This window comes from Marmota marmota, unplaced genomic scaffold (genome assembly GCF_001458135.2).
Source record: "Marmota marmota marmota unplaced genomic scaffold, marMar, whole genome shotgun sequence".
Taxonomy (NCBI): Eukaryota; Metazoa; Chordata; class Mammalia; order Rodentia; family Sciuridae; genus Marmota; species Marmota marmota.
Genome location: NW_026000240.1, coordinates 18,842,373 through 18,868,823, shown reverse-complemented (window position 1 = coordinate 18,868,823; position 26,451 = coordinate 18,842,373). Strand labels below are relative to the sequence as shown.

The following is a 26,451-nucleotide window of genomic DNA, read 5'->3' as shown; positions in this document are numbered from 1 at the left end:
AAAAAAAAAAAAAAAAAAAAGCGGCTCTTGATGAAAAGCTGACATTCTGACATGTCCTTCACAGACAACATGCAGAACAAGCAAAGCTTATAGCGCACACAAAGAAACATGTCCAGCCTTTTCTTTCCATTTTTTTTTTTTTGGGGGGGGGGGAGTCAAACACACATCCAAGCTCATTTCTAAGCAAAATTCATTAGAGACATATTTAAGACAAAGGAAAAAATAAATAAGATGCCATTCCGGGATGCGCTGTTGAGTGAAACCAGCCAAACATGAGCACAAAATACAATCACAGGTACTGAGGATATTCAATAATAACAAGGCACATAGATTTGTAGGAAAAACAAACAAATTCAAACAAATCATGCTTTGTTAAAATAAGAAAAAAATACTTGCCAACTTTTCTGATTTTTCTTAAACCACAAATACTTATATAAATTTGGGACTAATGTTCACCTCCATCGTTTCTAAAATAGGAAATCATATAAATACATTTTGAAATATCCTGAAAAGGCAAGCTATTTCCTATAATTGTTTAATATTTAGACTGACATTGTACTTGTAGAACAGCAATGTATCATTAATTTTTGACATCAGATTAAATATTCTACTTATTTTGACCTTTTTTCTAATTCTGTGATAAGGAACCTCTTTTGTTGATGTTGTTCTTTTTAGTTAAACATGACAATGGAGTCTATTTTGATATGTTTGTACAAATATGAAATACATCTTATTCTAATCAGGATCCAGTTTTGGTTTGTACATGGTGTGGAGTTTCACTGTGGTGTATTCATGTATGTAAACAGGACACTTATGTCAGATTCATTCCACTGTCTTTCCAAGAATGTGAGGTTGAGAACTACAAGATACACCCAGCTAGAAAAAATGCAGGCACCACCTTCTAAACATCTTAAATATGTAATGATTATTTCACCTAATAAACCTTATTTAACTAATTTATCTAGGATGAGTGAAAGCTACAAAACTTCAAATAGAAGAGAAGATGTATTCTTAAGACCAAAGCTGATCCATAAAAATTCTATCTTCATTATTAAATCTTGCTGTGATGGGTATGAGTCAGCCTCAATTAAAATTTTCAAACCACTTCTACAGGTTAATGTTTAAAAATAATACCCCCAAACTACTCTCAACTTTTTCAATGCAGTACCAAAAAAATTGGCTAGTACTTACATATTAGAGAGGAAAAAAAGGTATGAAAACACAACTGGCCAAGCAAGTTGTCTCATGAAAACATTCAAGCAAGCAGCCACTTGGGCATCTTACCATTTCTCTAGCATTTCGGCAAAGAGCCATATCAGGATCTAGTTTATCACGAACAAAATAATTCCTTTCATTCATCTCCGAACGGAGCGTTTTTCCTTTAATTAAGTACACATTAGCCATGTATGGGACATTCCATAGTCCTCTGAAAGTAAAAAAGACACTCCAAAATACCAGATACAAAAATATTTACATTTTTCTTACGTTTTTAAAACAAATGCTTTGTGTAAGTTTAGGTTTTGCATATATAAGTTATAGAATCAACACACAAACACATTCATTGATACTTAACATACATAAAAGATTACTTGGTAGACATACATTTTATGGAGATTGAAGAGACAAATGACTCTCTAACTTCAATTTAAATAGGGCGATATCTGCTTGGCATTTTTGTCTGTTGGGTCACAGCTATGGCAGTAGGATCATAATATTTTGTTTTATAGAATGTTTCTATTTGTGATTGAAAAGTTTGATAGAGAAACAGACACAAAGAGCAGTGGTGTGCTAGAGCTCGCTCACACTGGCCCCTAGAGCTGACCATTAGTTCCAAGTCAATGGTTTGTGATTTCACTTTGCAAACTTGACATCAGACAGGACAGTAGTATTTATACCACGGAAATGGAAAACACTAACATTCGGGAATTCCCTCATTCCCAAGAGCCAGCTGTTACTAGCACACCATGGAGTAGAGCCTAAAATTCCCCTAAATTATATTCTCTTAAAGAATAGTAAACTGTGTCAAATCTTTTGAGAAAAAGGAAGATATGAAGAAATACAGCTGAAGCCTGTGAGTGTTGGGAGTCTCTCCCATGTCATTCTTTCCAACACCTACCTCCTCACCCTGGACATGACTCATTTCCTAGGAATGAAATGAAATAAGAATAGTTTTGCCTGAAGGACTCTGCCTGCTGCTTTTAGAAAAGAGAAAGGGAAGATCTTGACCTAGGAGATGGAGTTAGACATTCAAGAAATAGAATTTGTCTTATTAGATCAGCCTGAAAGAAAATGATCTCAAGAGGTATGCAATCTGTTAGCTGAATTCAGAAATTAACCATGGCTGGAGTGTGAAGTGTCTCTGTCTGAACGGGAAATGCAAATACACACATGTACATCCTGAGTCACCATTCCTTCTCCCAGTTCCTAGACAGGAAGTACCCTATAACATGAACTGGATCAAATGCCTCTGCCAGATTCTTACACTCGAGACAACAATGACAGGAAGATGACACAGAAAATCACCAGTGTCTGCAGCAAAATCAATGGCATACAACCAGAAACCACTGACATGAACTCTCTACTCTGTATCTGTTTCCCTTCAGCTCTACCCATGAGTCATATCAGACACATGATCATCAGAGTCAGTATAAGTACTTTGAAGCAATAAACTAAGATCTAATACAGTTTTCTTAGCCTATTCATGCTTTTTTAATTACAGCAAGCAAAAGCCTTTATATATTTACATCATCCAAAATCAAAGATTTTATACCAATTAGTATTTTCACAAGCAAAGCATCTTTTCATATTCAACTAACCAACAAAAAAAAAGTTGTCCTTTTTAAAAATAGCTCTTCTTTTTAATTATAAAAATGTTTCTCCTTTTCATTTGGTCTGACATGTTTAAAAGTAAGGCAAAGTGCAAAATATCCCAGTCCACTATCTGTATGGAAAAAAAGATGGCATTCTTCTCCGTATTGGTTTAGCAAAAACCCATTTCAATTGTGATAACTTTTAGTTTAAAAAATATCAACCAGCATCCCTGAAATAAATACCACTCATGCAAACATTCTGCAGCATGTATATTCTTGCCAGTATTTAGAAATGGAAATTAGATATTTGTGAATAAAGCTGCCTTTAAAGTAGAAGATGAACTATTTCACATTAATGTGTGTGTGGGTGTGTGTGTGTGTGTGTGTAGGAGTATTAGAAAGTTTTGGTTTTCTGTGTTCTTGTTGTGTGTTTATATATAAAATTTAAAAGCTTATATATGAATTTTAAAAAGTTGTGTAAAAGTCAAAGAAACTCTTAATCTCAATTATTAAATAAATTAATTAAACTAAATTCCCTTTCCAATACAAAAGATTATTACTCTGATATCTATCATAAGATACACACATTAACCATACATTGTCTCTTAGTATACCTTTAATAATGACTTTGTTCCTTTAAAGATTCAGAAATTCTAAAACAACTTTTTAAGATATTAAGTTTTACATGAATATTTCAGAATCCCAAGTGGTCCTCAAATTTCCATGAAACAAACAGCAAAAAAAAAAAAAAAGATACGTAAAAAATCTGAAGTACGTTAACACGCCCACACTTCTAGACTATAGTATTATATGTTAGAAAAGTAAATCAAGTAACGTACACTCTATTCCCTTGAACGATGTCCACGTAATCCTCAGAACGGGCATAATAGCCATCAGGACTCAAAGCTCCCCAGAAGTTGGACCACAGCTTTCCATGACGTGTGACAAGGGGAGCGATGATCTTTCTAAAGGGAGATCAATCAACATCATTACCTATTGTTAAATTGCCACGGGTTACATGTTCTGAGCTTAACATGACACATAACACAATAAAGTGCATTTAACATACATATGGCTCATCTGAAAGAAAAAATAAAATAAAAAGAGAAATTTCTTCCCAATATCTTTTCTTACATGGGTACTTGCTAGTTTTCAAAAAGTGCAGCAAAAAAGGAAAATGTCATTTAAAATGTTGATAAAAATTACTTTTAAAGGACTTTACATCCTAGAAACTACCTTATTCATATGGCTATTATTTTATTTTTATTCCAGCATTTCAGAAATTATACTAATTGAGGTCAAATATTTTCCTTCTTATTAGGCAGACAGAGAAGCCCCTGGGGCATTCAGGTATCCAATAAATATTTGTTGAATTTTAAAAAATGAGGATGGGCTGAGACATTTGTACATAGTCCAGTTTTCCTAAAATTAAGACCCAAATTACTTTTAGGTATGTTTCCATTTTTTATGACTTTTAAAATGGGTTGTGGTTATTATAAGGCAACTCTGGCAACATGGAACATTTTTTCTGGTCCTTTATTTCAGAAAATAAAATAGAGGGTGACTGCCTGCAAAGGCCTGAGCATCCCCCTACAAAACTCATGCTGAAACTTAACCGGCACTGTGATGATGGTGCTCAGAGGAGGACTTAAAGAAGTAGTGAGGTCAAGGGGGCACCACTTCATGAATGAATGAAGGCCCTGGTCTTGGGAGTGCACTTTAGCTATAAATGGGGGGAGGGGTCTGTGCTCTGTGTCCTCCCTCTCTCTCTCTCCTCTCTCTCTCTTCCTCTCAAGCTCCTTCACCATGGGATGTCTTCTATCATGTTACAAAGGAGCAAGAAAGTCCTCAACAGATATAGTTCCTGTGTCTTGGACTTCACAGCCTCCAGGGCTGTGAGCCAAATAAACATGCATTATTTATAATCCGCCTAGTCTCTGGTATTTTGTTACAGCAGCAGAAAATGAATTAAAACACTACCCCAGTGTGTTCCCTTTCTCTATGTAACAGGAAAGTGGTCCCTTTGAGACAAGTACACTTTAGGAGTTCCAAATGTACAAGCTTTTCATCTAGGGAAACTTAATTACAATGTTAATGTTTCCCCAAAGAGAAAACAAAACCTGAGGTTCCTCTAGAATTACTATCTATTTATTTAGTTATTTAGTTTGGTACTGGTGAATAAACCCAGGGGTGCTCTACTACTGAGCTTTATCCCCAGCCCTTTCTTTAACTTTATTTGGAGACAGAGTGTAGCTAAATTGCTCAGGGTGGCCCCAGACTGGCAATCCTCCTTCTCCGGCCTCCTGAGCTATTGGGATTACAGCTGAGGACCATCACATCCAGCTACAATTACTTGTTAAATGCAGTGGTGCTTTATAAGAAAAGTTCACACAACTCCTCCAAGAAATTTTTGGGGCAACCATTCCCCACATAAAACCTCTTTCACAATACTCCAACCTTGTGATGATTAGTTGGGCTCTTTCTCTTACATTCACAAAAGTGAAATAAAATAAACATACACTGCTCAGTGTGGTGGCACAGGCCTTTCTGTAATCCCTATTACTCTGAAGCCTGAGGCAAGAGGATTGCAAATTCAAGGTCAGCTGCAACAACTTAGCAAAGTAAAATTTTTAAATTTTAAACAAGGGATGGGGGATACAATTCAGTGATAGAGCACTTGCCTAGCATGTGAGAGGCCCTGGATTCAAATCCCATTATGACAAGCAATAATAATATTAAAATAATAAATTGTACATAATCACACAAAACAAAAATTTTGTTTTATTTTTCCCATTTTTTTTAATATTTAATTTTTAGTTGTAGTTATTTACATGTGGTGCTGAGGAGCAAACCCAGGGCTCTACTGCTGAGCCACAAACCCAGCCCTGAATTTGTACAATTTTAATTTGTCAAATATACATCAATAAAACTAGGAAAAAGAAAAAAAAAGAAGTTTATGGTGTATAGAAAACAATGTGACTTTTCTCAGTCTACTAAACACAATAAGGCATGTCCACAGTGATGTGGAATATTATCATTTTAATAATATAGTGATATCAAATCTTAGTACCTGTTTTGTTCAATCAAAACTTTTAAAGTCTTTGGATTTGTCAAGACGACATCTGCATCCAAACTAAAATAATAATCACACTTTTCATCCTGACGGCAAAAATCCCTGAAGTTGAAAATGAAAAGAGAGTTCGATAAAATAAATGTCTCTTGGTTGAAATATGTTAACATTGCATTTACACACAACATAAGGCTTCTCCAACACATTTTCCAATCAGAATTTAATTTTAAAATGGCCAACTTATTAACACAGACATTCACAGGTGAGTAAAAAGTAAAACTGTAGGTCTGGCAAAATACATTTTAAGCCACTGAATTTTTTAAGGCATAAAACACCCAGTCCCAATGGTAATGTGCAGTTTAGTATCTAATGCTTTCTAATACTAGAGAAAATAATTTACCCCAATGTGTTTACCCTTATAATATTCTTTTCTCACCAATCAAAATATGTTTGACATGTTCGTGCACACACACACATGCACATATGAAATCTTGCATCACCCAGTTTTAAGCGAATCTTGTGATTTAAGTGTATGACTCTTTAGTTATCAATACTTTTTAAACTTGATTTTCATGGAATTCTTTCTATGATGGTTACTCCCTATGTGCTTATCAGGAGGCCCTGAATGTGCTATCTGATTTTCTAGCTGGTCTCTAGTGTTATCAGCAGGAATTCCAAAGAACAAACTGCTCATGATACTACCAACATATGTGAATTCCCCATGTGATGGCTTTGGCATTTGGGGTTATCTCCTTCTTAGTTCTCAGTTCTGTCCCCTTACTGCTGTTCCTTCTTATCTGCTCTTAATGCTGTGTATCTCCATACTACATTTTTTTTTTCTAAACAATTATCAAACAGGACACCAGGCAGGAAGATCTGTATTAATTATGAGAGAGAGAAAAAGAGAGAAAAAGAATAAGTTTCCAAGGTGTATGCCAGACATTCTCCAATGGATGAACCATTAGTACTAGCATCTCTCTGTTTTGTTTTTTGTTGTTGTTGTTGTTGTTGTTGTTGTTTTTAGAGTTCTCTTTTCCTGCCTTTCCTGTCACCTCAAGCCTAGACAGAATCCATAACTCTGCCCCTGAGTTTCCACAGCATAAAGTCTAAGGGCCAGTAACAGACAGGAATATCTCCTGATGGGAAGGCGCCATGTCTTCATCTTACTATCTTTGAGAACTCCTGATTCAGTAATTTTCACTGAATAAATGGTTGCTCTTACTCTGCTAGAGTAAGTATTAAAAGAAGTATTGAAAGAGCTAAAGAAAGGACCTACGATAGGTCTACTGAGGACTCTAGGCCTGTCTAGATCATGAGCAACTAGAAAGTGGGACCCTCCTTTTCCCCACAATTGAAAACATGGTTTCATCACCCACAACCTTCATTGTCAAATGCAACAGGCGTTGCCAAACAAGTCAGACTCTTCATTTATCTGAGATTTTTCCTTTTTAATCTTGATCTGAAGTTCAGTTCATAGCTTAATTAAATATGTCAGCTCCTGTCATTAGAAGAAAACTGCCAGTAGCTTTGGTCGCTTTTTACACGCAAATACACTCAAACCCAGATGTCTAATAGGAGACTCCTGCTACTGTATCCATGGCACATGCACAAATATCTGACATTCCCAAGGTTAGAAGATTAATTTGGAGGAACAATTGATTTTTCTTAAAGTTTCTTTAGTAAAATAATTTTACTTTTTAACGTAAATGTAATAAGACATACATTCCCATGTTTCTGGCTTCAGCTTGACTTAGATTTTCTTCTGGTCCTACTATTTTTATAGTGCTGATTTCATGTTTTGCTTTATCAAAAAACACCTTGATATCCTTTTCATGATAAACTTCCTGTAACATATTTTAAAAATGAAAAATTAGTAAATAAGACAATAAGATGTCTGAACTATGCATATGTAGAGAATGCTTCCAGAGTCATATATTCTAATAACTCACAATTCAGTTGCACAAGTTGATAACCATATTAAATATGCTATACTTCCTTATCCCCTAAATAGCATATGAAGAATCTAAAATATTTATATATCAATATTCTCAAAGAAGAAGATACTTAAAAGATTTTAAGTGTCTATTCCCAGACAAGTCCTTATGTAAATATTTAAATTCCCACAGGTCACTCCATAAATACCTAAATCTTGTATAATAAAAAATGTTTTTAACTCAAGCAGGAAAAAATAGCTTGCAGCCAGAAAATCGTAGATGTGTGTTCTAAAATATTCAGAAATGTCATTTAAATCTAATGATATTAATCTATCATATAATTACATTTTATAAAATAAAATGTTATAATATTATTTGAAGCAGAGATAATAATTGTCTCAGCAAAACCTTATTGAAAATATAAATAATGGGAAAACCACTAACTTAGAAGTTATTTATTTAGTGTGACGAAAACATGCTAAAATTTGGATAAGAATATCTATATCTCTACAACATTTCAACATTCAAAATTTTACTTCTGAATGATACTTTTCACAGCTTGTTAAAATCACTTATCACATAAAATCTACAATGTTCATCTTAAATAAAAGAAGATTAAAAACTCCTGCCATCAAGGACTTTAAAGGCCCTATGAAAGCAGAGAAAATATACCAATACCTAAAAATAAAACACTTTCAAGTAAGAACATACATTATAACACACGTCACAAGCAAATATTCAATCTTGCACACTTTTAAACTCATTGAAGCTGGCTTTCTGAAAATTTAAAAATTCTCTGGAAAAAATAAATGGATGGCTGACATGTAAATTGGGAAGAAAGACCAACAATAAACAAAAAAGCATTATGAAAGAAAGGGAAATGAAATACTTCACAACTATTGAGTTCACAACTATTTTTCTACATGATGTTCAATACTGACTTTTAACAGGAAGGAGATAAATACATGGGACAAAAACTGACAAAAATGTCTTTAAGCTTAGATTATATGTGGGAGGTATTTGGGAGGCTCTGGATATTTTTGAAGGAAATGACAATATCAACATCCCTTGGGGAAGAGCAGGCCATTGTGAGATTAATCAAAACCATACTCTATCTAGAATCTGTTTTGAGTTCTGATGTTAGGTAGTATCCCATGTTAAAAGTTAATTCTATAAAAGCAAGCAACAGAATTAATCAAAATGCAAAGCAATATAAGGCCCTCTGATATATCTTCATTATATATTAAGCTCAGCCACACAAAAATGGAATAACAATCAGCCGTTTTTTCAAACATTGGCAGTTTTCTGTAGCTCAATACTTTAAAGTCCTTAGATACTAAAGAGAGAGAGCAGTAACTACAGTGGGGGGGGGGACTTCCAATTTATTTAGAATAATAAACTTTGTTAGACACACATAACAAATACTTCCCAAATAATTTTAAAATAAAATATCTATTCATCAAATACTTACTTTGTTATGAATGAAGAGTTTAAGTGCCTCTTTGGGGTAATCCAGTGTCAATAGTGTGTCCAGAAATCGAGGTAGAAAAGGGGTTGGTTGCTCAATAAAGACACCTATTGTTACATTTGGATAGACCTTTGTTTTACAGCAAACAAAAACAAATAGTTATTAATGTGGTTTTATTTTAAACTTTATTAAAATCTTATTCAGTAACACAGAAAAAATACTAGAATCTCAGTTCAAGATAATGTGCTAACTTTGAACTGCCCCGGGGGCTGAGGTTGTGGCTCAGTGGTAGAGCACTTAGCTTACACATGTGAAGCACTGGGATTGATTCTCAGTAGCCCATATAAATAAATAAAGGTATTGTGTCCATCTACAACTAAAAGAACTAAAAATAAAAATAAATTAATTGCCTTATGGTCGTTCTCTCTCACTGGGGAAAAGGTCTCTGTCAAAATGATTTATCTGAAGCACATGCTGTATTTAAAGAGGAGACTACCCTATCCACTGCACGGATACAATTATGGATACAGTCTACTCTTCTGGTCAGTGATGGCCCTTCAAGAAACTTCTTCAGATCTGAAGTTATTTTGTCTCTGCATCTAAGCAGCCAGAATGGGGATTGCATTTTCCGTTTTGTTCACATGGCTCAAAATCAGGTACTTAATCTGTGGGTCAAATAAATCAATCATGGAGGGCTTTATTTCTAACCTCGAATGTTCCCTTTTGTTTCATTCCATTAACAGGTTTTTACATTCTTTCATTGTTATATTAAATATGAGGAAAGCTATTTTTCTTTCATTAGTATATTTTATCTTAATGCATTCTATTTTAAACATTTTCTTAGATCCCCTTTAGGTATGTTTTAGTGTACTGTTTATCCTTCATTCATCATATGAAAATTTCTGAAGTACCTATAGTATATGTTAGTATTTGTGATGGGCAACATTTAGCAAAAGGAACAAAAGTTCCTAGTTTGAAAAACTTACATCTAGATGGGGAAAGAGGAACCCAGTCAATCACCATGTACCGGTGCTAATACCAGAATTAAAAATTATGTCTTAAAGTTGGAAGTTAAGCATTACCGGATTTTTATTTTCATTTTTATTATTTTCTCCTGTCTTGGGGATTGAGCCCAGGGACTCAGGGACGCTAGGCAAGTGCTCTAGAACTGACTTACTTACCCAGCCTAAAGAATATAGATTTTCTTTTAATACCATATGTGTTGTATCCTTATATGCATGTCTGTATTATAACTTAATATTTGCTGGCACAGAAGTACCTTGTACACTTTAGACTTCTTTTGTCCATTAATTTGTTAACTCATCAAACCTTTAATCCAGTGATTTATCAACACACCAAGATATTTATTATTAAATGAATAAATACAAAAAAAAAAACTAAAAACATCTACCCTCTAAGAGTTCTCTATATAATGAGGGGAATAAGTAAAATGTAGATCCCAACCCTCTCATCAAAAGTAGATCATACCTCTCTCATGCATTTTGTTCAATTTCATAACGGCCTTCGAATCGAGGTTATTTATTATCCCAAATTTACACGAGGAAAATGGGATTTGGAAAAGTTAAATATTCAGAACACATAAATTAGTAAAGAGCTGAGCTTATACACATTACAGCTCAATTAATCTGTTTATTTTTATATAATAATGATGACAATAGTTTGGTTTATTAAAATTATATAAAATGTACATTTAAAATGTTATTTTATATATTTTTCATATAGATGCATCATATATGTGTGTAAAATTTCATTTAACCTTCTTACCAACCCTCTGGGATGACCACAATTACTTTTACATACAAAGAAATTGCCTGTGGCTCATACTTAAAATTATGCTACACTTGGGATCTTAGCTTCCCACACACAATTTTAATTTGTATACACTACTGCATAATACTACACATAAAATGCACAGATTTTTTTGTTTTGCATTTAGAATTAGTTTTTCTTTCTAGTATATTTAAACAGGCTATCAGACACAATAGCATAAGAATCAAGTGACCTACTTCTACATGAAAAAAAATTAAAAATAAAAATATTAATATAAATGTTTTCTGTCTTTGCACCAGAAACTGTACACAAAAGGAAACAAAACAGATAAAAAGCATTAATTCTTCCTCCAAAGAACATTACTTTCTGCAAAATAGATCAAGACAAATTTTTAAACATCTTCATGATGCAGCCTCATTCAGAAATATCCTGGCAGTCTTTCCAGATAGGAAACATTCAGTTTGTGATTTGAAAGACTGGCCAAAAAGTTTTATTTTCAAGTAAAACAGGGTTTTATTCAGAAGCTCCTAAATGTAGACAAGTTAGTCTTTATCCTCCCTTCAGACGGTGAATTAAATAGAAATTATTTAATTCAGAAGCCTGAGTACATTAAACTGAAAATATTCTATGTTTGCACAGACCCATGAAGTATCAGAAGTATATTCCCGGGAGTTTTCTATTGGCTTATATTGCTTTTACTTAGTGGGCATGCTGGAGATGGTCAATAAACCTAGGTTGAATGAAGGGGAAAATTAGCCTTAATGGTAAAATCACTCTGTAGAATCCAATTGTTCATGCTCATAATATTCTTCCAAGTTACTAGAGCAATTTTGTGAAATAATAATGTTAGTACAGGATGTTCTAAAATTGCTCTGTCAAATGATGGAACAAGGGATAAAAATGTGTTATGGTCAAATAATAAAATTTTTCCAATTGCTTGGATATAAGCAATAAATTATAGCTACAATTCACTGTGAATATCCATAAGTAACACCAAGCTTGGTGTGTAGTATGACGTCCAGGTAAAACTGTGCATGATATTCTGGGCATGGTGGCACACGCCTACAATCCCAGAGCTCAGGAGGCTGAGGTAGGAGGACAGCAAGTTCAAGGACAGCATTGCAACTAAGCAAGGCCCTCAGAAACTTAGTGAGGGCCTATCTTAAAATAAAAAAGTAAAAAGGTCTGGGGTGTGGCTCAGCAGTAAAATGCCTCTGTGTTCAATCCTCAGTACCAAACAACCAAAACAAAAGACAAACACAAAAACTATGAAGCATCAATAGCACAGAGCCTAGAGCTCCACTACCTAAATTCAAATCCATGCTTCATATGTGTCCCTAAGTAAGTTACTTGTTACCTTTATGTACTTCAATTTCTCATCTGAAAAAATGAATCACTAGTACTACTTTAGGCATTTACGGTGTTTAAATGAGTTAGTTTGTAAAATACCTAGAACAGCCCTTTGTTAGATAATCATGTTATTTTTGACATGATCAAATCTAAAACTCATGCACAGATAAAAATTAGTCAATAAAAATTCCAAAGCAGTGTAACTCAATGCTTTGACCATATCAACAAACTAAAATAACACAAGAGCAACCAATCATTAGTTTAGGTATTAAAAATCAAGTCCCTTTTGCTGAGTTCAGCTATTACCTGACTTTGTCTTCAAAAACAGTTCAGGAACACTAATCAAGCAATTTTCTGAATCACTGTGGCTTAACATTATAAGCCCATTACCTACTATACAATCAAAACTACATAATAATTTGCCTTTTTTTCCCTACAAATCACTGCATTTTCACACAATGCACTTTCTATTACTCCTTTTCACACAGCCCATTCTACTTACCTCAGCTGCAGATAAGTCAACTGTATCAAATTCACAATGAGTGCAGCCACTATCCTGTGTCCATGAATTAGGCACATAGTTTCCAAAATAATTCAGGAGAATCTAGTAAAGGATAGGAAATGAGATGAAAAAAGGTAAGTCTTACCCATCAAAGTGCTTTCATTCTATAGTCATCTAACTTCAGAGTGTTTTCTGCACTAGGTACATGTCTTTAGTTACTCTACCAATATTTATCACTTAGCGTGCACAATAAACAGTAATTTTGTCAGACAGAACCATTAGGCAGGGCAGGCTATGTCTAGAAATGTCAAGACATGGTATAAATCATGAAGGTCATTTTAGTTCATATAAGGAACGATAATGGAAAAGATAAAATAAAAATATGTCAAACAATGAAATATGGCTTTAAATAACAAATTAAACTTATTAGCAAAACCACAATGAGTCATGTGAATGGTAAGTTAGTAAAAAGGTAAATATGTTTAAAGAGCTAGCACAGAAACCCATTCACAGGGGCAAAGGGACCTCTTACCAGACTTCTGGGCACTGTTTCAGAAAAAGATTAAAACAGATCATATCAACATGTACAATCAGAAAAATGTGAAATTATACCCCATCTATGTATGATATATCAAAGTGCATAAATGCATTCTACTGTCATGTATAACTAATTAAAACAAATTTTAAAAATTTTAAAATAGATCCTATCAACAAATCCCATCAATGATAAAGTAAGGCACTGTGGATTAAAAGAGATCAATCAACAAGTCCTATCAATAATAAATTAAATTATGGCTTCCTGTATTGACATTTATTTTACCTGTAAAATCTGTGATTTTGTATTTGTATGCAATTTTTTTTTTTTCTGGGAAGGTGGGACTGAGGGAAGTGAATGGGGTAGAGAAGGAAACAGACTAAAAGATGTTTTAGGGCTCAGAGAAAATCTTTTAGGGGAAATTATGATAATACATAAATAATAAACAAAGTTACTTCTCCTTATATAATTTCATACCAGTAGTGGCAGAAGTATTTATAAATTTATAGATTTTTTTTTTACCTCCAGCCAGTGAAGCTATGGTAGAACTCTGGCTGTAATTTTATACTACTGTTAAAACATCTAAATCCTCGTTATGTTTGTATGATAATTAATTTTTCATTTGAAAAGCAACATAAAATCAAATGAAAAATATCTATGTATTAAACACAAAGACTAAAAAAAAATCAGAGCAATGCCAACTAGATTTTTCTAACTTCCTAAGATCCTAAAAGAGATCCTAGTTGAATGAGTCCAGAGCCAATTTCACAGATTCCTCCCAAATATTTGGGATTCTGTCCAAACACGTCTATTGAACTGAACCTTCGACATAAATGCTGCTAAAGTAAATACACTATGAATAAAAAGGGGAAAATCTTTGTGCTATAGATACTATAGATACAGCCTCAATTAATCTCTGCAGTAAAATCAGAAGACATGGACAAGTAACTCATTCACATTTCTTTTGGATTACACGATAATTTGGAAAACAAATTACCAAGCAGGAAATATATAGTCATGACATTCACTAATGACATTTCAAGAGTCAGAGTGGTCATTCTACTGTGTTTCTCTAACAAAAACAGAAAGAAAAGTGTACTGTTGACTGTCAATGACAAATGGAAACATTAATTTAACTACTCGTGTCCTACAAAATATGATGGTTTGGGAGAAAGACAACAGATTTATGTGAAGATGGGTCCATTATTGAGCATTATTTTCAAAAGAGATTTTAAAAAGCAAGCATGAAAAATATAGTTTTATTAAAATATCTGGGGACAGAATTTTTTATGGGAAGGACCCCATATATACTTGGATATACTTAAAATCCCTATCACATATAAAGAATGACACTTTCCCCATCTCAAGACACTTCAGAAAAACAAATATTTATGCACACATTATTGATCAGCCTGCTGGAATCCCTATGTGAATATGAAATGATCAATAGTTTTAAGAAATGAGAGCATAAAAAGGCACTGCCTTGAGATTTCTGAATTAAAATTTGATTTTGTAACTTGTCCATTCTCTGCTGGGTACTTCAGCTTGTTTCACAGGTAATTAAGATTTCTAGAAGCAGTCCTTTTGAATGGAAACCTCCCTCTTTCGGGTCTCTCGCCACACAGGCTGAGGTTACCCACCATCAATTCAGCCACCCTAATTCACATCTGTTTTCTTCATAAAAACTGCAGACATTTCTGCTGGCAGCTCTGAAGGGGCAGAGAACTGTTTATGCACTTGGGCTGCTCTGGGCACTCCCGGCTACGAGGTGGTAGTATTTTACTGGCTCTTCTTTCACAATACCAAAATATTTCCAGGCATGATGTCATGGTCATTGGCAGAGAGACTTTTCCAGACAAGTTCTTTCCTTTTTTGCTTCTTTGCTTTCTTCTTCTTAAAAAGCCATGCATTATTCAAGGTCACAGTGGTCCAAGCACTGTGGTTTTTATTCATAAAATTAAGTTCACTATCCTTATTGCACATCAAATCAGTTGCAGAAATGACTTGCTGTCATGTGCAAAGCAGGTGATTTGATCTTGCCCTGTTTACCTAATCTGTATGTAAATGTACTACCCACTTCATGATGATTACCTTTAGATGTGTATTATCTGATTTTAGATGGCATGTCTTAAACATCCTATGGCATCTTACTAACAATATATGAGCTTCAGGAAAAAAAAAATGTAAAGTTTCAAACTAAAGTCATCAATTTGAGAAACATCAATTTATATTTGATTGTACCTAGAAAGGCACAAAAACGATTTAGAATAAATACAGAAATGTGTTTCAAATAAAAATCTAAATTTAAAAAGCCACAAAATTGTTTAGACACTATTATAAAAAACGAATAAAAACATGAACACTCATGGGTAGCCACCGAGAGGGCACAGAAAGCAACTACATCTGAAAATAGTTGTAGGGTAGTAGATTACAGGTGATTTTTAAAACTACTTATAATTTTTAAATTATTCTTAAAACATCAGATTTAGAGAAAGAAAGAAAAAAATCATTTTTATATACATTTGTACTATCTCATTTACAGAATACATTTTTCTTAAATTAAATATGGCTTAAATTATTATTTAGTTCAATATTATGGCTCAAAACTATTGACACCATAATCACACTTTACTAAAAAGTAAAGCCAACATAAAAATTCACATGAAAAATTCTTTCACCTTTTGTGACAGTGAAATAAAGTTTTCACTAGCCTGTTTGTACCTGCATTTTATTTTTAACACACTTGTATGAAATAAAATATTGTTTGCCAAATGCTTATTTATGCAACTTTTTGTCAAGTTTTTATATTATACCAAACATAGTTTTTAAATGAAACCTACTTCATGTTTTGTTGTCAAGTAGAATTATTAGAAAATATACTGGACAGGCTGGGTGTGGGGTGCACCCCTTCAACCCCAGGTACTGGGCAGCTGGGGCAGGAGGACCACTAGTGCAGAGCCAGCCTGGAAACTCATCAAAACCCTGTCTCAAAGGAAACAACAGGGAAGAGCTGTGGGTATGACTCCAGGACAGGGCATTTGCCCAGTATGCACGAGACCCCAGGTTCTACACCCAGTACCCCAAACTAGATGAGTTGATGACAGAGAAAATACAATAGGATCCCCCACAGAGCTTGAAATACTGGAAATACTAATCACCCAAACTGAAACTGTTTCCAGAATTCCTAAAAAATCTTGGTCATAGATCTTTCTAAACAATGGAGAAGCACTGTTCCTGTGCTTGTGACAAGCCACTTTTATATAGCTTTTGACTGGTAGCACTTTTCTGGAAATTTTGAAGGAACTGAGACACACCAAAATCACTGAGCATCAATCAGGTCTTGAGCATAATCACTAAATTCTGAGGACCAAGTTTACTCTTTAAAGACACTTAAATCTAACTAAGATATCATATCCTCAAGAAGGAACAGAACTGCTCGTCATGGGAAAGAGTGAGTTGTAACAGACCTTTCCTAACTGGCCCTGAAGTTACAATGAAGATTCCAACAGACATTACACAGACAGTAAAGGACTCCGTAAACAGAATTTATCCCATTTGTCAAATTTTCTCAAATTTTATGACATTTTTGCCTGGGTGGGGGGAACTTTCTTATCACTCCCAAGAATAATGTTAGGCCATTGAGATGGTTTATTGACTCCGACATTCAGTTAAAATCTGCAGAAAGGCTTAATATATGTTACTTGTGGCTGGACCTGGGAGAGACAAAAGTGAATGGCTAATATGATTTTTGTGATTCCTAGGCTAAAGGCCCCATAGGAACACTGTTAAATCCCATGTCTGTCCAGTGTCTGGTATACACTGTGATGAAAGAAGCAGTGTCGGGTGTTTCAGAAGCACACAGCAAGCATGGAGAGCTGAGACCAAGCTGACACCTAATGAATGAACAGGAGGATGTCACAAGTAGGGAGTCAGGAGCAGAGGATTCCGGAATAGGTGGGAGAATGGATTTGGTGGCCTCCTAAGCAGGAGAACAAGAAAGGGCCTACTATGACAAGATCAGATATGCTACTCAGACCTACATCCACAGAAGAGCCCTCTGCAGAGAGGGATGTGGTGGGGCTTCTGCTTCAGCAGAATATTCTAGTTTCAGGTTGTTGGGAGCAGGAGGCATTGTACAACTAGTTGCTCCAGGTTGCCAATGGCCTGAACCAGGGAAGTTGCTATGGGCACTGAGAAAATAAGATAAAAAACACTATGTGCAAGAATTCAACCAGGGAGCTCCAGGCGTGGGAGTCAACACAAAAACCAGATTCTGATTCTGGTTGACCAGCCCAGATGAAAGGAGGCTTGAGCTCTGAGTATACATGGAATCTACCAATGAGCATTCAGACCAGAGCCCTGGAAGAACAGGAGGGAAAGTGAGGATTGAAAAACTGTCAGCATTAAGAGAGAATTTGCTGACGGGGAGGGAAGCAAAATACTCAGGAACATGTATAGAGCAGAAAAGGAAGATCTTGGACTGACACCTATGGGCATCAACTAAAGGAGCACAGGGAAAGAATCCACACCCACACACACATATGTGCACGCACACACGCACCCACATGTGATTGCACTCACACACACTCACACTCACCCACCCATTCATGCACACGCACACGCTCACTCACACTCACACGATGTAAAACTGTCATAATGTGCATTAGAAAAAGAAAGCGACTAAAGAGGAAAGAACAGGAAATTAGTAGACAGAGCAGAGCATCATGGGAAAGTGCTTCAGGTTGGACCCAGGAGGATCCACATTCTCAGATGCTGACTTCCGGTGGAGAGAGCTCCAGGACTCAATGGCATGCCACAGCAGACCAGGACAGGAGCATTTCCCCTTGTGGTGTGATGGGAGAGGGTAGAGGGGACAGTAGTCATGTGCTTCTAAGAAGTCTAGAGGAGAGGAGAGAAGAAGGAGAGGAAGAAGAGGAGGAGAGAAGAAGCCAGGAGCAGGGTGGAAGGCAGTGTATGTTACATGGGGTGGGGGGGTGGGGGGTTACTTCAACTTGTTTTTTTTTTCTTCCCCCATTTATTTGTTTTATTTATCGGAAGGAAAGATTTGAGGGTGATTAAAACTGACGACTAGAGAACAGAGCTTGGAAAACTTATTATGAAACAGAAAAGAGAGTCCACAGGGAAGACTGCTCCACAGGACGGTGGAATGGACAAAGGGCAGAGGGGAATCGTCAGCTAGAGGAGCAGATCCACACCTTCCATTCTGAGGGAAGAGAAGTTTCCTTCCATTTCCCGCCACTTGTGTAGCTGCTCTGGGCATTGGGCCCCTCCCTCCTCTGAAAAGGCAGGCTACACCCCACCTCTCTTCCCACAAGGCAAATCGACCTGTGGATCTCTTTTCCAGGTATTATGAGTAAGCCAGGACCTCAGCATGTCCAGCACTACTTTTAGTACAGAATTTATATATTTTTCTCAAAGCAATTTATGTTCCACTTTGGTTGGACACATGCAAACTTTTCACCCATATATTTTGTGGTCAATAACATTTTCAGCAAGCTCAATTATATGTATTTGAAAAAGAAAAACATGCTAAGTTTCATTAGTCAAATTATATCTGTCATTAACTTTGGTATAAAATGAGTGCAAGAGGAAACTTCCAAGTTACATCTCGATCTTAACAGTGTTGTTAACTTTAAAAATATTAAATCATGGGAAACAAATGATCCTCAATGGCCTGAGCAATTCCTGTTCAGAGGATATGGAATGATGGAGAGATGGAAACCCTCTCGAGCTAGCTCTTCCAGCATTATTAAACAGAACACTTTCATTCAATGTGCTGTATGTAGATAGAATAAAAGGTTGTCACCCTGTTGAGGAGAAACCTTCCATTTAATTGATTAAATCAGATAATATACTGTATAAAAGACAAAGCCAATCAACTGTTCACATCAAAATACAGTTTTTGATTTCTTTTTTTTAAAAAAAGATGATGACATACCACATACATCTCCATAGTCCACCTCCTAAAAACTACAGAGCAATCACCCCAACTCACCTTGGTGGGTCCATTTCCATTAATCACTGCTGGTAATGTTTCATAAAATGTATTCTTAACTCTGGTTTTTCTATCTTCAAATTTTAAAACAACTTCATCTGAGTTAAAAAGAGAACAGAGGTTTAGTGACATTCAATGTGTGTGATTGTGTGTGTTACAAAACTTGCTGTAGATAAGACACACCATATGTTGTGACACTTAGAAATGGTGCCCACCCCATGTCAGCAGATCCCCACAAAGAAGGAGGATGATGAAAGAGATGCACACCTGTTCCAGGGCACCCCACTCCCTCTGACAAAATGAGCGTGGTGCTAAGCCTTGGGCTGTGCAGAGGAAACAAAGCATCTTCACAGCGCTCCCCCAAATGACCCTTTGATAAGAAAGGGAGCAGCCCATTCATCTGCATAACGGGCCCCATGCCTACTTTGCAGGGTTACTGCAAAGAAACAATAAAGTGTGTGGAGACTAGAAAGCTTCCTGCCTTAAGTAAGGTTTTCACTGGCCAGCATTGGTAGTTTTTCCAGTTTTTGAAAATCAGATTTCATACAATCATCCAGAGAGACACAAGAAACAGAGGAAGGGAAGCTAGGTTTTGGTTTCAGGTTCCTTTTGTGTTTCAGATTCCCATCTCCTGAGAATGCCAAACTCAGGCTTTAATTTCCCAGAATCCTTTTACCGTATGAACTGTACTGAATTCCAATCTATTTTTAACTTTTAAAGTATGAATGAATCAATGGATTGAGATACTTTGATTTTAAAAGGTATTCATTAATTATTTTAATGTGTTAATGTACACACGCAGGTAGATTTGCATGTGCAAGTGTGTACATGGGTACGTACACACACACACACACACACACACACACACTCTTCCACAGCCTAGTTATACAGGTTTTACTAGTTACCCAGCAGCTGAGTCCAAAGGAGCTACTCTAATACTTCCAAGTAGTTCACAGTACAAAGAATTTAAACTGAAAAATGTGTAATAATGAGGTGTAATTAATTCATAAATATATTTGCAATTCCCAGAGGGTAAGAGATTAAATTTCAAGTTATCTAGGACCAGAAGCTTATATTTTCACACTAGTTTTAGGAAATGATTTCAATGGAATATTTTGAACTTTATCCAGCTAAGTTCAAATTAAATATTTTTTAAAGGTTGTAATATGTACACTGCAGACCTTAGTCCCCACCCCAAAATGGATATAACAAAGGGAAGACAGTTCAAAACACAGGTGTCTGTTTTCAGACATAGGAATCCGGCATTTAGAAAGCATACCTACGGCTCCATTTAAGGCCTGGAAAATTCTGCACTTATGATCCAACGTGATGTTAATAGCTTCCTAAAAATTAAGAATAAAAATAATATTGAAAATCACAAGAAAAACAGCAAATACCATTCTCATGTTAGTATAGTTTGCTCTTTGGGGAATTTATGTCTTAAAATGCTCATGCTGACTGTCTAATGAAAATGTTGAAATGACTGAACTATTTAGCTGAGACAGAGAGCACTAAGTGCAAATCACTGCTATACAGTTTTAAATCAAATTTGTTTCCCAGTGACAACACCACAAATACATAATTCCATAAATGTTAAAAAATTATATTCATTACATATATATAAATTATGAAACATTAGCTTGTGTTATGTAAATATGGGAAAGCATATTCTTGAATCAGTTTGCATCAAACTGTAATTTAAGTCGATTTCCAGAGTGGCAAAAGCCCACAGAAGATTAACTGTTGTCCCAGTGATCTCCCCAACAGCAGACTCAGAACACAGTGCGGCATTTTGCTTGAAATAAAGAGCAAAATTCCCTTCGTGTGTCATGAGCAGCTACATAAATATGTTCTGATCATAGAAAAGTATTAGAAAGTATTTTGTGGGACTTCTAAAAGGCTACTAGGAGAGTTGATGAAACTGAGATGACCCGTATTTTACTCTTCTGCCTTTTCACTGCCCAGAATATGGATGCGATGGCTGGTGCTCCACTTGGCATTTTGGATAAGGAGGTTACATTGAAAAATCAGAGATGAAGGCTCCCAGTTGAGCAGCAAAGAGCTACCTTGACACCATAAAAGCACCCCGACAGTCTTGTGCTCCCTACCTTTTAATTTTTTTAATATGACAAAGGGAAAAATATCAACACATAGATAAAACATTTATCTTATTTAGGCCACTGCTAATTTAAATTGTTTTCTTTGTGACAGTTATTCTATTTTTTTTTAAGGTACTGAAGATTGAGCCCAAGGGCATTTAACCACTGAGCTACATCCCCAACACTTTTTATGTTTTATTTAGAGACAGGGTGTCACTAAATTGCTTAGGGCTTCACTAAATTGCTCAGGCTGGCCTTGAACTTGTGATCCTCCTGCCTCAGCTTCCTGAGCTGCTGGGATTATAGGCATGCCCCACCATGCCCAGTGTGACAATTATTTTTACTAAAAAAGGGCATAAGACTCTGTCTACACCATAGCCTTGTGGATGCTCAGGCCCTAACCTCTCTAGGACTTCACTTTTATCTCTTTATTCAAGGTTCTATAGTCTCAAAAATTCTACAGACTGAAATGGGCTATAAAGCTCCCTGGGGCTCTAGCCAAAGTATCACACCAACCAACCATATCTGTGGGGACAACCCACTCTGGACCACCAACCGCTCAGCACAGATTAGGGCTCTGTCTTCAGTGTTTCCCCTATACCCTCAATCTCCATGTTTAAAGTCTCGCAGGCAGGTCCCTGTCTTTCCTAGTATCACAACTAACTATAAAATTAAAAACTGTCCTTTAAGTGGTTTTCTTCACATGTCATTTCAAAGCATTAAAAAAAAAGTGTTATTTGACAAATTTAGTCAACTGAGTACATTAAGTCAATATTGCTATTACATGAAATAGAGAACAAATCTTGATTTGGGTATTCAGGAAACCCAAGATCCACTTCCTACAGTTACTCTGTGGCCTGTTTCTCCCTGGGTGAAGTGTGGATATACAGTCTGGCTTCTCACTTACTGAGGAACAAAGAAGCTCATAGGAATACAAAGAGACCTTTGAAAGGCTAAAAGATTGACAAACGAGAATGTACTATATTTTTTTTTAACATTACAAAAGTACATTGGCATCCAATAGCTTCAAAGTATCTTAGGCAAAAAAACAAAAAAGAGTACAGCTAAATATAAAAGAATAAAAGAATACACAGTCCTAATTCTTTGTATCTTAATAAATGACAGCTATTTGAAAATTTTACAAAAGCATTCTCCCAAGAGTCTCTGGAATTTTATTACTGCCTCTTTAAATCTCCAGCCTCAGAAGCTGTGATGACATAATTCACTCTGCTACTGAGAGGCAGCCAGGGACTTGGTAGGACCCCAGCGGAGGGGCAGCTGTAATGCTGAGAGAGGCCTCCCTTTTGTTTCTTTTATCAGGTTGCTTCAATATGTGTTTCAATAAACTACACAAAAAAGCAAAAGTTTGTATTTTCACTTTTCTTCTCGGTGACCCACCCAAGTTGGACAAGGTTGCTGACTTGGCCTCAAAGGGGAGGCAAAAGGACAGTTTAGCTGGTACTTTTCCAGGTGGGAGGACCCAGGCTCAGGCACTATTTGTTTGCTTCCTTGACTTTGTTTTTAAAATATGTAATTGGCAAGAACGTGTTGCAATTCAGTTTTCCAACTGCCATTCTGTCCATAAAAGTCCTTTGTTTCTGACCACTCCATATTAACAAGGCAACCAAAGCAATAGGATGTAAGGAACAATAGGATGCAATAGACACAGCAACCAAAACAATAAAAAAGGAATTAGGAAGAAAGGAACGGGTGGACGATTAGTTACCCTGTTCAGTGGATCAATGTATATTTTTGTGTAAAAGAGCTGATCATCGTCATTATCCTGGAGATTCCACTGTTGAACTATACGGTTGATTGATGGAGCATAGCCAATAAATCCTGCAACAGAGCAGAAACAGAGAATGGAGAACTGCAAGCCCAAAACCTATGCTGTGTTAATCCCACCGAACAGCTGCACAGAACTGAAGCCCTGAGGTTTAACCTTAGGATGGAGGTTCACAGATCACCACAAAACAAACAGGAGTTCCTGAGTGTCCTTTGCTTATACATCAGTGACAAAAGCCAAGTTCCTGACCAATTACAGAACAGAAAATCATCAGATGCTTTATAAATAATCACATTCCCCATATTCATTGACACAAAAGGGGAACTAACTTTTTCCAGTGCTACTAAGGGAAAATGACAAAACTAGGAATAGAACGAGACGGAAAAATTTTCTCTGTGACCTTCTAAAATGCTCTTCTTAGAGCCCCTGCAGAGAACCCACTGTTTCTGAAAGAAGAAAGTCTCCAAGACAGTGGTTTTAATGTCCGTGCCAGGGATGCTAATGCAATCGAAGGAATGTGGGACTTGTCACTGATTGCAAAAATCCCAAAGAAATTTTATACCTAGGACTTTTGGGTAATTTTTCCATTACTTGACGGACTCATTACTGTGCCTGCTAAAACATTTTCTGGCTAGGTTTTTATGTCATAGTCTGGAAAAAAGGAAGTCTAAAATTGGATTGTTCCCCTTGGCCTTTGAGCGTGAGCATTAACTACTCCAATAACATTTGTCTGAAAAAGCCATAGACAACAGGATCAGCTTTCCCATTTGATCCACCTCTGAATTTCAGAACTGCAGGCAAGCTGCTGTGTTTTATTGACACACAATACTTTTTAAAAGGGACCGGTGCTACTCCTCTGAATAGAAAGGAGATGTAATTTTTATTATTAAAATTAAAATTCTCTCACAGGAATAAACGAATTCAAAGAAATAGGTTCAGGAATATTACAGTTACCTAGAGAAGAAAAAGCAAAATGAAAAAGTGACAAAACCACCACTGGTTTCTCATTTTTTGTTATTCCTGCCAAATTAAAAAATTCTAAAATTTTTAGAACAGATAATGTGTGTTTTAATTTCTACAAGTTTGTGGAGAGACGTATACTAAATAGGGACACATAACATTTTCAATGGTTTCTATGTCTGATTTTGAAAAATCATGTTTCCTTATCATTTTTACAAAGCGGAATATCCTCAAATAAAAAGAAATATATTTTCATAATATGTGATATATACCTTATATGATTATATTTTATTATTAAAACTACTTTTATTAGAGGAGGAATTATAATTTACAAGAGGAGGAATTCCATCAAAATAGAAGATCAATGGAGTAGAGAAAGGGAATTGAGGGGAAGGAAGGGCAGGTGGGACAAGGAAAGACAAGGGCATGACCTAACTTTTTCATGTACATACATGAATATAGCAAAGAGAATCTCACAATTATGTATACCCATAAGGCACAGGTTAAAAAAAAAAAACTATTAAAAATCTTATAAAAAATAATTGACACATCTACAAATATATCGCATATCCCTTAAATAACTCTCAATATATCACCCATGAAATGATACAAACATTTAACATATTTATATTTTCTATCATCTAATAATTTTGACTACAAAAAGCTTAAGGCTGATTCTTTGGTATCCCTTAACAATCATTTTGTCACTTAAAAACTATGTCAGCAACACATATGCAGATCACCCAAAAAGTTCCCTTTTCTCAATATGGCTTGCAATTCACATCCAACTGAACTATCCAAGAAGTCCTTGGTCCTATTTGGTATGTCTTCTGCCCATTTATTTATATTAAACTCCATCTAAGAGAAACATATTTTAAAGTCAACATTATCTGAGGTCAATTTATTTTTATTTGTTAAGGGAGGGTGTGATAATGTGTGTTTTAATTCATGGTGGCATAGATAATACAACACTCTAAGTATACCCACATGTTCAATGAAGAATCACATGATTACTGATTACAGGACAAATCACTTATTTACTCTGATATATTTCAAAAATAATCAAATTAAACAATGCCCACTTTTAAAAGCTACATGATGATTATAGATTGAAAATGAACCTTTTCCCAAGAAAGGAAACTTACTAAACCTATTATACGAGAGCCAGAAAATTCTCAGTAAAATTAGAATCAGACTTGGATCTCTGTTGTTTTTTTTTTCCTGAACAACCCAATGTCTTTAGGGAAAGTTCCTCAACTCATTAAGTTCCAAGTTGTTAATTCTGCAAACAAAATAACCATTCAAAAACTATTTCAAAGTTCCCGTAGTGGTATATTTGTGGCTCAATTAAGTTTGTATAGGTGTTTCACATTTGCAATGATGGAAAAAAAATGGATTAAATTTGGACATAAGTTTCCTCACTTATGCAGAAATTGTAACATCTACACTGCCTAATATTGTCAAGAGTATCAAATATCATAATCTATGGGAAAAGCGTTTGTCAAGTCTAAAATGTGCTGTGGATTTTACACTGATATTTTTATAACAGTCATAAGATGACAGTTATTTAGAACTTCATGTCTACATATTTTTTTAAATGATACATCAGTACCTAAAATTTATTCAGATTGGCATTAAACATTTTCCCCAGGTGTCACCCACCTCCAGCATTCAGGTAGCGCTTCCCAAAGTGCACCACAGGATACTTGTCTGCCAGTCTCTTATCTGGCCAGAGAATTCCATCTGCTGCAAAGACTATTTTGTGGTTTGTCTTTTGAAACTTTTTTAGAACTTCTTCTGGACCACCAGCAAATAAAACATCAAAGCTATTCAATGAAAGAAAAAATGAGTTTTAAAATACATATGCTGGAATTTAGGTATATAAACACCAAGAAAAGGTCCTTAATAAAAATCAGGATTTAGAATCCAACACAAGATTAATTAACCAGCTATTTACAGAGCACATCAAAAAATTTCCCCAGACTTAAACTACATGGATTGTATTGAATTTTAGTGTTTACTATATATTAGCCAAATAGAATTTCAAATAAAAGACAGTTTTTTTGCAGTGATAGTCTTGATATTATTTAATAATCACCACCAAAATAAAAAGCTCTAAAATGGTATTGA

General features: G+C 35.4%; 1 protein-coding gene across 2 annotated transcripts in view; it reads right to left on the bottom strand.

The window, feature by feature from the left end:
• The window catches only part of Plod2 (procollagen-lysine,2-oxoglutarate 5-dioxygenase 2), an 87,557-nt gene that overhangs the window by 7,515 nt on the left and 53,591 nt on the right, over window positions 1–26,451 (bottom strand). For both annotated transcript variants that reach the window (XM_015486975.2, XM_015486976.2), the window contains exons 4-13: window positions 25,984–26,147; window positions 23,302–23,414; window positions 20,756–20,819; window positions 19,477–19,574; window positions 12,926–13,027; window positions 9,286–9,411; window positions 7,603–7,724; window positions 5,881–5,985; window positions 3,650–3,775; window positions 1,285–1,426 (exon numbers count right to left, since the gene is read on the bottom strand). In XM_015486975.2, the coding sequence (XP_015342461.1) occupies window positions 1,285–1,426; window positions 3,650–3,775; window positions 5,881–5,985; window positions 7,603–7,724; window positions 9,286–9,411; window positions 12,926–13,027; window positions 19,477–19,574; window positions 20,756–20,819; window positions 23,302–23,414; window positions 25,984–26,147 (1,162 nt within the window). The remainder of the gene's footprint in view (window positions 1–1,284; window positions 1,427–3,649; window positions 3,776–5,880; window positions 5,986–7,602; window positions 7,725–9,285; window positions 9,412–12,925; window positions 13,028–19,476; window positions 19,575–20,755; window positions 20,820–23,301; window positions 23,415–25,983; window positions 26,148–26,451) is intronic.